General features: G+C 48.0%; 1 protein-coding gene across 9 annotated transcripts in view; it reads right to left on the bottom strand.

Moving 5' to 3' along the window:
* Positions 1 to 466: 466 nt before the first annotated feature.
* Positions 467 to 12,938, bottom strand: part of MAP4 (microtubule-associated protein 4) — a 160,215-nt gene continuing 147,743 nt past the window's right edge. For 4 of the 9 annotated variants that reach the window (XM_012735311.1, XM_012735309.1, XM_012735315.1 and 1 more), the window contains 6 exons: positions 12,774 to 12,887; positions 10,806 to 10,898; positions 6,783 to 6,864; positions 4,874 to 4,986; positions 2,847 to 3,036; positions 467 to 2,724 (listed from right to left, as the gene is read on the bottom strand). In XM_012735311.1, the coding sequence (XP_012590765.1) occupies positions 2,717 to 2,724; positions 2,847 to 3,036; positions 4,874 to 4,986; positions 6,783 to 6,864; positions 10,806 to 10,898; positions 12,774 to 12,887 (600 nt within the window). In that variant the 3' untranslated portion in view covers positions 467 to 2,716. Of the gene's footprint in view, positions 2,725 to 2,808; positions 3,037 to 4,873; positions 4,987 to 6,782; positions 6,865 to 10,805; positions 10,899 to 12,773; positions 12,888 to 12,938 lie in introns of those variants that run through there. The other 5 variants (XM_012735314.1, XM_012735317.1, XM_012735310.1 and 2 more) reach the window with 4 other exon arrangements.

The raw sequence follows: 12,938 nt of genomic DNA, 5'->3' as shown, positions 1-12,938 counted from the left end.
AGCCACGTCATGTGGGTCAACTCCAAGCTGGGACTCTTAACTCGTGCTTCCCTGGCTGTGATAACGTCATAGTGCCGTGCTTTAACCCGCTGTGCCCCCAGAGTGGGCCCTATTAACAGGTGTTATAGCTACTCCTACAGATAACCTGATAACCTGCCATGGTCCTGTCAGAACTCTCCTTGCAGGTTAGACAGTGCTCATGTGAGGCCATAGTGTGTGTGCTCAGTCATTCTGGCTGCCTTCTCTAGCCAGATTGTGGGGGTGAAATTCTATAGGGCAGGTAATATTCACTTGGACCTTAACTCTCAGTGGGCTTGGGTTTGTAACAACCTGCCACAGCCTGGACTTCATAAGGTCCACAGGTGCAGGTCAAGACTACACAGTGCACACTAGGCTCAGTGTGAGGGGATGGGAATGGGGGCAGACAGGGTTATCCGTGGAGACAAACCAGGACATACAAAAGACATGGTGGGACATTACAAGCTTTTATTTACTTTTGAAATCATTAAAACAATCAGATCCACACGGGAAATAGCTGAGCCATAAGCAAACCAGGAAATACATAAATGTCCCATCCCTAAGTGGCTGCTGAGTATCCAGCACACGGAGCTGTGACCAGATAAACTTGGAATATTGTCCACTCCAGCCCACCTACAGAGCACTCTGCTCAGGCACCTCCTCCGCCCCTACCCCTGGCCAAAGGACTGAAAGGCCCTAGATACAGCCTGTTGCCAACCAGGGAATGCCTAAGGTCCCCAGATCAATGGAGAGGGCACTTATCCCTACTCTGTTGCCCTACCCACCATTATTGATGCGCTTTATCACACTCCTGACAAAAAGGTGTCCTAATGTCCCTGGTGTGGGCAAACCTGTAGACAGGCTCTGGCTCCAGTAACACTTTTTCTACAAGACCTCTGCAATTTCTCAGTATATGTTTGGGGAAGCTGGAGCTAGAGTGTCAAGCCTGCCCAAAGGAACTACTACTTCAAATCAGGAACATCCGTCTGGCCGAAAGATGCCCTCCCGCTACATGAAAGTCAAACTTGAACCAAGTCAAAAGCCCTTAGCTCCTCCAGTTTCAGCAGGCAGGGCAGGAGTCGACAAAGGTGGAATAAGAGGGCCTGAGGGGGCAAACTGGGCTGCATCCTCAGAGACAAGTCTGCACTGCAGAAAATGCTCTGATAGAGGAAAAGCCCTTGGAAACGTCCAGGCCATTTCATTACAAACTGTTATGTTTTAATCCTTTATTAGAAACCATGCAAACTTTAATACAAAAAATACAAGTGCAATTAATAATCTTCGTGTCAATACAATTCCCGGGATTTCTCATCATTGCAGCCACCCCAAGACCAGGCCTAGCAGGGATATCCCTCTATAGACTGCCTTGTCTTGTGCAGACCTCTCCAGCCAAGCTATAGGGAAGCGGATGGCCTCAGTTTCATGCCTTTATTTTTTTAATTTCCAGACCTGATTCCCCACTATCCACAAGTTCTAGACATCTTAAGCTCTGATAACTGAGGGCACGAATGTCCTGTGCCTGGAGGCTGGGAAAAAATTGATCTCCATGGCCCTTCCCAGCTTTCCTCCAGCCCTGGTCTTGTATATCCCACCAGATCCCAGGGAATGAGACAGAGATACCAAAACCAGCCTCTTGGTTAGAAAGAAAAGCAGCATACACACAAAATAATAAAACCACCAGTTCACACTGACCAGTCCCTAGTGTGAACTACCTGATCACCAGACCACCACCCTTATGCTTCTGCCTGGTTCACATCATCTCTAGGGCCCCGAGCTGCCCACAGCAGGACAGCCCCCAATGCCTGACCTCCCAGCTGGAGGCTTAAGGATCTCCCCTTCTTATTTCCTTTAACACCTACTGCAGACTTTCATTCAGACATGGCTTTGACCTGCAAAACTCCACCAGTTTTCAGGTTATTTTAAAAGGGGTGGGGTGGGGGTAAAACAAGAAAAAAAATGTGATAGCAGCTAGGCAGGTATGGGAAGCAGTGGGGACAGGTAGCACTGACCCCTAACTAACTTGGGACAGGGCAGCAATTGGCACCTGGCCCCACCAGTATGGAGCGCACCTTTGTGGGGCCTAAGGGAAAGAGGCAGTAATATAGTGGACTCCAGGGGATGCGGTCAGCACATGGCCATTACATGTATGTCCACTTCCACTCTTCCCTTCAGGTAGACAGGAGGAGGAAGGGTATGTCAGTTTCTCTTGGGTTTGGTCCAAAAACCCAAGGAGGAGGTTGGAATCCGGTTCCCCTCTCCTGGATCCCAAGTTAGTCTCACCCACCCTGTTCCCCGACCCAGCCTTCCCCTTGGAGCAGTGGTGTAAGGATGGGATGGAGCAAAGCCGAGAGCTGGGCCTAGGGCATGGAGTTAGAAGATAGGGGGTGGGACTGCTGCTGTCCAGGGCAAGCAAGGCAGGAGGGGTCTAGAGGACTGCCTAGCAACTGAGCAGTCACGGTTCTAGTGGGCAGCCCGGGAGAGAGAGCCAAAAGCCCGGGTGCCTGAGCTGACGCCACCAGGGAAGTGGGGAGGGCGGGAGACAATGTCGGCCCCATGGTCGGTGCGAGCCCTGGCGTTTGCCCGGAACGTCAGCCTGTAGGTCTCAATCTGCAGTGACACGGGAGGAGGGGAAGGAAAGGGAAACAAGAGAGACAAGAGGGGGACACAGGGAACGGAAGACGAGACCAGAATGTCATCATTAGATGCCTGGAAAATAAAAGGTTGCTTCGTTAAAATTTAGGCCATATTCTAGTCAAAAAATGAGTTTCACAATTTGCAGCCAGTGGCAGGGCCCCTGGCTGGCCTTCAGGCCAAGCCCAGCCACTTACTTGTCTCCTGGATCTGGGTGTCCAAGGTCTGGGCCTCCCTTTGGTCACCACCCCCTGACAGGGGGGTGTGACCATTGAGGCCACTGGCTGGAGTAGGGGCGCCAGCTTCAGGCGCTGCCTCAGGGATGGCCGGCTCCTCCCCAGCAGGGGGGCCAGGACACGGAGGGGCCTCGCTGCCACCGCCCTCAGTCTACAATGAAACAGTGGGGGAGACAGTGCAGGGTCAGTTGGGGAGGGAGTGGGATGGGTGATGGTGGTAGGTTTTACACACAGCCCCCACCCCGTTGTCCATTTCCCCACTGGATGAAGTTACAGGTGTTGCCCACCCCAAACCCCAACCGTGAGCTTGACTCCTGGTAGGGGCAAGAACACAGGTTCTGGTGTAAGAGAGCACAGTCCAGGATAGGCACATGCTCTTGGAGCTTCCTCTGTGAAATACAAGGTGTCAAAAGTCTCCGAGTTGAAAGGTTCCAGGCTTCTCAACAAGGATGATACCAAATAAAAACAGCAGTTAAGACTGAGGAACAATCTCACGATGGCAGGTCTGGCCCTGGCTGGGAAGCAGGGATGCCACAGTTAAGTTAGGAAGCTCCAGGAGGATGAGGTCAGTCCCCTGCTTCCCAACAAATCCCAGACCACCTTCTGCACGTAATGCATGCTAAGAAACTCACAGCTGTAATGAGGCAGCTCTGCCTAGTTCTCTATCTGTTCATGGACTGCATATATTGACACTTTCCTCTGCCGGACACCATTCTGGGAAATGGAGCCACATGGCGAAAGGTGTCCAAGGAGGGGTGATCTAAGGAGACTTTGAAAATCTGAAGGGCTTCATGAGAGGAGAGCATGTGGGAGAACACTAATATCTAGTACAAGGAAAAACAGAAGAAAGGAAGGCACCAGTGAGCTAGAATGCCCAAAAGGTGATAATGGAAGATTCCACAGGAGTCTTTACTCAGAGGAGTGAAACAATTCTCTGTATAAGACAAATAATTCCAGAAATAAAAAAGGAAGATAACATGAACAAGGAAGAGAACTTAGGACTTGCAGTCAGACAGGCACAGGGGTAAAGCCTGGCTTAGATGCACTTGCCATACAGTATTACACACCAGTTAGCACCCCACAGTGCAGTGGCTCAAAAGGTGTGGAGGGACAAACTGAAAGCCTCTGAGTCAAGGCCACAAATGTTGAAAAAACTGAGGCAGGGCTGAATCAGAACAATGAAGGACAGGACAAAAGGATGGGAGACCAGGGTGGGCCTAGCAGGTGCAAGATCGAAGGGGAGGACAGCAGCTGCTTGGCCCCTTTTCCCCCTCATCCCATTTTCCCTGAGCAACTGCAGCTATCCTTACACCCAGGAGCCTGCAAAGTACTGCTCCACAAACCCCCCCTTCCTAAGACAACATGGAACAAAAAGTAGACAGCACTGTGGCACACAAAGGGTCTCACAGTAATGTAGAAGGAGGGAGGGAGGGAGAGAACAGGAGGAGGAAAGAGAAGAGAGGCTCAGCCAGTCCTAAGGATGGAAGCCCTGCTGCTCATATGCTCTCCAGAGTCTGGGACCAGGGTAGGCCACTGGCAGTACCCCAGACCAGGCCTGCTGTCTCTGGCAGCTGGAAATGTGCTAACCTGTCCCAGGTTAGAATGGACTCTGACATGCAGCCTGACTCACACTTCCCTCTTTCATGAGTAGCTTGTAGGAACTGCACTAGGTGGACCATCTGCCTGTAGTGATCCATGCCCCAGCCAACAGACCTCCGAAACTGACTGAGATAGGCTCAACAAGTAAGGAAGGTGATGGCACTCAGGAGAAGGTTCTGTCTCAAGCTGAAAGGGTGAGAAGTGGCTGGGCTGGAGCCTCTTCATCTGTCCTGCCTCAGATGGACAATGGGAAACAGCAATGGTGTGAGTGAAACATGATTCTTAAACAGACTGAGGAGCGGTGACAGGTGCCCACCTGCTAGGACCCAGACTCCAGCTGCACAAGCCCTCCCCTCCCTAGCTTCCCTCACTGGTGAACCACTAACTACCTTCACGGCACCTCCTGCAGGCAGGTGGCCCACATTATCGAAGGATCCCACCTTTGCCTGGGCCTTCTCCTTGAAATTCAACTTCTGACTTTCAATCTTGACATCTCCTCCACCTGGAAACAAAAAAGAATTTGTCATCCACCAGGATAGCAGAGAAATCCCTGAAGGAAAAGCCAGGTTCCGGGAACAAAAATCCTAGGTTAACCAAGGACTGGCTATGTGTCTAGTACAGAACTAGGGGGAAGGTCACATGACCTGTTCCTAATGGCCAAAGACTAGCAAGGAGGCACACAATGAGCATGTTGTCAAAATTGGGCTACTCCACAAGGTGATTTTTGATTGGGGGGGGGGGGGGGAGGGGAGCTGCTGCAGCCAGCACACATTTCTCTTTCTCTCAAAAAAAAAAAAAACAAAACAAAAAAAACCCTACTCTTACCAAACTTAGCTCTTCAGCCAGCCAGCGGGAATCATTCCATTGACAAGCAAAGCCATCCTTACCACCCTCACTGCCTGCAGCTGCTGACCAGACTCAGACAGGCCCAGATTGCAGAGTGTAGCCCCTGGGCAAAACCTTTAAAGTGCCAAGATGCATCTGATACATGCTCTCTCTGCAATGTGATAACTGACATCCCATAACTAAGCAGGCAGTGCAGTCTACCCCCACCTTCTCCAGTCTCATGAACATTCTGCCCATCAGGTCAGGCCCCTGTTTTACAGATGCCAGCACTGATACTGGATAAAAGTTGACTTGCCTTAAGTAACCACCAAGTGAGTGACTGACAAAACAGGGTGGATATAGTTGGCCCAAGACACTGAAGAGTATCACAGTAGTGAAAAGATGCAAGTTGAGAGTGGCCTCAGGACCATGCATTGAAAGAGTAGTCACAGACAAGAGCAGGAATGGATCAAGCGCCCTCCACTGGTGGAGATAGGAAAGGCAGTCTGCATGCTGGACAAGATTCAGGTCACCAGTCAGTGTGGCCACAGGCTCAGGACAGGGGCATGGGCCATACTTCACTAAATTCTGTAGGTGCCCCCAGCAAAAACTGGACCTCAAGTCACAGGGTGAGTGACTTGAGGTATCTTACAAGAGGAAAATTTTCTAGATAAAATGGCAAAACCAAAGGGTAATTAAGGGCCAAACTCTTTGAACCTTTTATATAGAATATATTCTATATCCTCTCTTACTGAAAGAGGAGGGAATTTTCTTTGCCTTCCCTTAATTGACCCATGGTCACTGTCCTCTGAGACACCAGAGCTGTCAGGCAATGTGCCTGCTGTTGCAGTGATGTTTCCCTACTCTCAAAGCTGCTGTAAACCCGGGCACAAGGGAACACCAGGATTTAAAGGTGAGTGCTGAGGCAAAAGCACTGACTGGGCTCAAACAACATCCCAGCTGCTCAGTTACTCAACTGTGCTGGAAGGAAACTGCATTACTGAAATCCAAGATCCACGTCTGTGGGCCCAGAGTGAATGCCTTTCCATCTTCTGCCAGAGCTGGTGGGTAACACTTCCTATTTGGGAACATTTATGGCTCCCAATTGTGACAGGTGAGTCCTGACCACCACGTCTCTTTCAAGTGCCTTCTGTATTGGTGCTGGGAGTGCTCATCTGGAAGGCTGAACTGGGTTTTCAGCACCAAGCTCACCTCTCTGTAGGCTTAGGTCAACAGTGTCATGACCCAGCAAGTCCTCAAGAGGATGACTTTACGGATGGCAGCCTTTATTCACTATTCCTCCTCTAAGATGTCAGCATTCCAACTCCCACTTCTCACAGGGACTGAGAGCTGTGAGGTTTCTACTGCTGTGTCCTCTTGGGCATGGCTTCAGGAATACTTTATGAAATGATAAGGACACAGCCCAGCTGGTTTATTACCCCAGGCATCTGGGGGCAAAGAAGGTCCACTCACCAGGCTTGTGCTTGATGTTGGCCTTGGAACCACACTTGGAGGAGACCTTAGAGATGTCTACCTTTTTGTTCTGAATCTGAACCTGAGAAGAAAACATGAAAGAAATGTTGCCTCGGAAAGAAAGTTTATATTATCAGGATGACACCATGCTTCCCCATGTCTCCTATTAAGCCCTTTATTTCAACTCAATCAAGGTTAAGGTCAACTACCAAAGTGCTTAAAAGAGCCCCTAATCCACCCACACCCACAGTCTTTCCATCGTGACCCTTCCCACACAGCTTTTTTTCCCCACATCTCGTTGCCCAACATCAAAACTCGAAAGTGTTGTTCCACCTCAAATCTCGCCCATTAACTCCTTGCCCAGAGATAATTTGGAATAATGTTTCTACCTCATCGTTGACAGCACAGCTATATGACAGATATGACTTGGTATTCCTGCTTCATTATTATAAGCATTTCCCCCACCAAAGCTGAAGACTGCAAAGGAAGGCTCACATAATACTTTGTAAGAAGTTACATAAATCTAATCATATTCTTAATATTGAACATTCAGGGGTTCCCCCCTTACTAAATTTTCACTATTATAACCATGGCAGCAATGATTTTCTTTGAGAATAGACATGCTAATTTGCAAGTGAAAAATGCTTCCCTTTAGTCGCTTCGGTTCTTCTTATGGTAGTTAGCCATTTGTATGGCATGCCACCTTATGCTTCCATGGATCAGGTCCCTTGCCATCATTCAGTGGCCACCTTCTAGGACCTTGTCAATAACTTCTTATAATCATCTGCTTGCCTAAGTCACCCTCACTTTTGCTTCTAAGAACTCTGTTCAGGGCCCTCCGTGGTGGCACAGCAGGTTAAAGCTTAAGCCACTTCTGCATGAGTTCGATCCCAGCCCTCCCCGGAGGTGACCACATGGCGTAGCAGACCTCTCCTGACCCGCCCACTGCTACCCTCAGCAGTGTACTTCATCGATCTGCCTGTTCTGCTCCCCTCTGTCTGTTGAAGCCTCTCACCACCCCATACCTCTGACCTGTACCCCAGTTCTGTATGAACAAATAATTCTTAAAAAAAAAAAAAGAACTCTGTTCACATGCTATTCCCTAATGAAGCAAACCACTGCATTTCTCCTCCCATTCTATATATAGTCCAGTTCAAAGGCTGCCTTTCACAAAAACTTCCCAAGCTCTAGCTTCACTCCATCTTCTTTACACCATTACTTAAAGGAACCAACAGCATCAACAGGATACATACTACTTCAGGTGTCTAACACTCATTTGCCACAAACACTCCTCCACTTCATCTTTCCAACAGGCTGTGATTCACCCTCAACAGGAACAACATAGGAAATATACTTTTTGCAGCCAAAGACCTGGAAACTATGTAAGCCAGGACACCACATGCCTGGAATCAATAGAGGTGCCACCTTGCTGTAGAGTTAACAGCGAGATGGCCACTTGTCAAGGCCCAGTTCTCTCCAAGATGTGAAGCCCATATATTTCTTGAAAGTGTGCACACTTGAAGCTTCCACTTTTTTGTCTCTTGCCTAGATCTCAGTTGAAGAATAGTCGATACGGGGAAGTATGGCTTTAAAGATGTATTCCAGCTAATAAATGAAGAAGGGAACCTGGAAGTGGTATGCCCCAGGAAACTCGAAGTGTTATGCCCCAGGAAACTCTAAGTCCTGGGCATCAGTAGCTGTAAACGTCACAAAAAGAGGAACAACCAGAAGAGAAAGACACATGTCTCCAGTCAGAAACACATCCACCACCTATTAAAGTCCTAATAATATGTGGTGAACAAAGTCAAATGTGATTTTGATTATAAGACCAATTAGGGGTTACCAGAAGGGAAGGGAAAAGGTAGATGGGTAAATCTGGACAAAGGAGACAATGATATGGTGAAAGTTGAATTGGACGGTTAGCAGTGAACTTAATGCAGTATACCACATATTGCTTCTCAGTGATGTACACCTGGAATTTACATAATGTTGTAGTACAAAGTTACTTCAATTAAAAAAAAAAAATACCTTGGGCCCTGCCTGGTGGTGCAGTGAGTTAAAGGACAGCATTATGAAGGTAGCTGCAGCCACTGCAGCACCAGTGTGATCCCCAGCCAGGGAGCTGACCCACATAGTGCAGCAGACCTCTCCTGTCCTGCCCGCTGCTCCCCTCAGCAGTTCATTTCAGTACATCTACCTGTTCTGTTCCCCACGCTGTCTCTGGTGAATCCTCTTACCCCCAAAACCTCTGGCCTGTAACCCAGTTCTTGGTCCAGGTTGGCCATATATACTCTGAGTGCAAACGAAATGGTTTCTGTCTTTGCTAAGAGCCACTGGAGGGAAAATAACTAGAAAGGAAGTCCAGTGAGGGGGAGTTGTGTGGAACCAACTCTTGCACTCCTCAAGAGTATGGAGTGTTTTTAGGCCATGGGCAGGATGGCATAACCATCAACGGTGACAGGAGAGACAAGAGACTGAAAATAAAGAGATTGTATAGAGCAGGATTTAGTCTAGCTCAGGATAGTAAGGAAAAAGAAGCCAATAAACTCAGAAGAGACCAAGTCAGGCTGGAACTTGCATTCTGGTGTAGGAGGTGGAAAAGCAGGAGGGGACGAGGCTGCATGTGAATGCTCTACAACACTCCTTGCACATGCTGGGGATTCTTTGTTTTTTAATTTTTACTTAAAAAAAAAAAACTATTTACTTATTCATACAGAACTGGGGTACAAGCCAGAGTTGCAGGGGCGGTGAGAGGATTCACCAGAGATAGAGTGGGAAGCAGAACAGGCAGACTGACAAGTACACTGTTGAGGGGAGCAGCAGGCGGGTCAGTAGAGGTCTGTTGTGCCATGTGGTCACCACCAGGGCCAGGGATTGAACTAGCACGGAAGTGGCTGAGGCCAGCTTGCGGTGCTGCGTCCTAACCTGTGGCGCCACCAGGGAGGGTCAATCTTTACTTTTTTCTTTTTTTTTTTTTAAAGATCTATTTATTTGTACAAACAGAACTGGGGTACAGGCCAGAGCCTCAGGGTTTCGTGAGAGGCTTCACCAGAGACAGAGTGGGGAGCAGAACAGGCAGATCGACGAAGTACACTGCTGAGGGGAGCAGCGGGCGGGTCAGGAGAGGTCTGCCACGCCATGTGGTCACCTCCGGGGCAGGCAGGAATCGAACTCATGTGGAAGTGGCTTTAGCTTCTCAGTGCAGTGCTTTAACCCGCTGCACCACCAGGGAGGGCTAATTTTTACATTTTTAAAGAACAGATTTATTAGTAAAAGGAGAAAGAAAAAGAGCTACTGGAGAGTCATTCTTTACACACTAAATGACAGTGACACTTTGCCTGTTTCTCCCTAGATCAGGAACTGCTGTGAGTCAGTCACTGTGATCCCAACACAGATCCTAGAACTGCCACTGGAGCATGGGAAAAAGTATGTGTGGATAGAAGAGGGAAGTATGTGTGGATAGAAAAGAAAAAAAGGGAAAGTAAATAAAAAGAAGAAAAAATGGGTGAAGAAACAGAAGGGAAGGAGGAAAATGAAAACTAGAGAGAGAAAAGTAGAAGAGGGAAGAAGAGAGGAGAGAAACAAAGATAAAGGGACAAGCAGAGAAGGAAGAAGGGGGAAATTATTAATTCTCTCTTTGTGTAATAGCAAGGATGTGAGGATTGAGGCCACTGCAATGCTATCTGTACCCCGAGCGTAAAGTGTGTATCCCCAGAATCTGACTGAGACAGGCAATAGGCCTGATGCTTACTGCTGCCCTGAGCCCAGGTGTCTGCGCAGTGGGAGGATCTCCCAAGATCTTCCACCCACAGTGGGCACCTTTAGGTATTATAGAGGCTCACCACAAACACTTGACCTATGCACATCTGGGTATCACATTTCCCCTTGTTCTGCTAAACTGCTTCTTGGAGAAAGCCCTGGCCAGGCTGACATGTCCTTGTCAGTGCCAGCAGGTAGCCCTTGCCCCAGTGTGCCCCCAATGGGCTGTGCCTCAGATGCCAGCTGTCCAGAGCTTATACTTACATTACCACCTCCAGGGACATGCTTAATATTGTCCTTGGAACCACACTTGGACTGAATATGGCTGTAGCTCACTTTTTTGGAGACTATCTGGACCTAGAGTGTTAGAGAACAGAAAAAAACAACACAACGGAAGAGGGTTGGTTAGAACCAACACAGTGCAGGCTGTGAGTCTACACATGATCACAGTAACCAACAAAGAGTGTTGTTAAAACTTTCCCCCACTTTCAGCATAACAGCAGAAAAGCACAGGGGAAAGAGTTTGAAGGAGCAGAAAAAGGAGTGAAAACACGAACAAATACCACAGGGACACACACAGATGGTGTAAATGCGCTACATGGTGATCATCTATGGTCCTTGGGGGCTGGGTTGTGGTTTACAGGCCCAGATAGTAACAGGACCTGGAAGACAACCCATGTAGCCCCAACCTTTGCCCTGCCCTGCCTCTTTCCAGGAACTAGATCTCATCATCCTATGGCTTCTGTCTACAAGGATCCTCTCATTAGGACCAGATCTCACCCAAGGATGACTGTTCCTTAAATCTAGGGCAGATCCACTTGGGAAGCTAAGCTTTTCAGGAAAGAACTGAGCAGTTGGCTGAAGGAGCACACGTGGTATTAACAGAAAGAAAGGGAGATTGATTAGTTATACATGCAAGTGACCAGAGGCTGCTGGACCTGCCATGCAGAATCTTGGAAACCAGTGAAAGTGCAGGCAACAGTTTCTAAAAACATCCTCTTGTCCCAAGCAGCTCCCACACATCCACACATAGCCCAGATCTTGAGAAAGTATAGTATATTTGAAATATAGGCCCACAGTAAAACACCTTCTTCAGCCCTCCAGAGGCCCAAACCTATGCCCTGGTAAGTTTCATGTTCAAGGAGAATAGCCTTTAGCCAGAGGTGCAATGATGCACAATCTGGAAGCCACCAGCACCTTGGTACTATATGCAAAAGGCTCCCTTGGAATGGGGTCACACCAAGGCACAAGAATTCTTTTGGGGCCATCTTAAGAAGAAGTAGCTGCCAGCTTCATTCCTTCCTTAACTTCAGTGACCCTCACAAAGGATGCAGTACTCAAAATGGAGGTTTTCCACAGAGCAGAGCACTCTACCCTGAGAAATACCAACCCATATATCACCATTTTGTGCCTTCTTTATGACTTCACTGATCAATAACCAGTTAGCAAAACACTTTCTAATGAATCCTGGTCTGAACAGACACCTAATGGAGTCATCCAGAAGCCATAGCACAGTCTTCATCTGCCATTATACAATATTATCTTTGGGTTGACACCTACTCCCCTGCCTCTCTGGCAGCCCTTAGCCACAGAGGTCACATACCTGCCACAGCTAAGGGACAAAGGTTCCCACTGCAAGAAGAAGGGGTATTACTCCAGGGTGTGGAGGAAAAAGAAAAGAACCTAGGATTTCAGCTTACCTTCTGTCCTCCAGTTGACACTGCAACTTTTAGGCTGAGTGGGTTTCTGCTGGTAATGAGCACCCTAGCTTTCAGTTAAGAGGTGCTTGGGTAACAGGATAAATGAAGCTATCTCCATGCCAAACAGTGATAGAAGAAAGAAGGTCTTCTAGTTCACTGCAAAGCACAGAGGCTGGAAGACTGCCAGTGCTGTGATTACTGGGCAAGAGTCAGATTCTGAGTGTGTTTGTGTTCCTGGGTTCCAGACCAAGGTCTGTGTGAAGGAAGTTACTAAAATCTTTTATATCCTTTTTACCCAGCTGAGTTAATATTCACAAAAGGACCACTGGGTTCCCAAGTCAATTAACTTCCAGAGTTAATGTAAAAAAGTTTCTAATGGCTGAGTCATCAAACACAGAGGAAGGAACATGGGAGAAAAGTAGAAACTAGTTAAGAAAGGAAAAAAGCACAATAGAAGGGAACGTGACTCAGGCTGGAAGAAATAGTTTACCATCTTTTACCTCCAAGAGGTAAAATTCTAAATAAAACTCACTTTCCCAGCAGGCGGTTTCTGCACACTCACAACTGGGCCGGCTGATTTAGTGACAGCATTAGGTTCAGGCTTTCGCGCTGTGGCAGCTGCCTCTGTTTTTTTCTCTATTTTGGCCTGGATGGAGATAAAGGGAGGGCAAATTTCAAACAAAGAGAGGATAAGAAC

Source organism: Condylura cristata, unplaced genomic scaffold, assembly GCF_000260355.1.
Source record: "Condylura cristata isolate star-nosed mole 26May11 unplaced genomic scaffold, ConCri1.0 scaffold00004, whole genome shotgun sequence".
NCBI lineage: Eukaryota > Metazoa > Chordata > Mammalia > Eulipotyphla > Talpidae > Condylura > Condylura cristata.
Note: the sequence above shows the minus strand (reverse complement) of the source record. Positions and strands in the feature narration are given on the sequence as shown.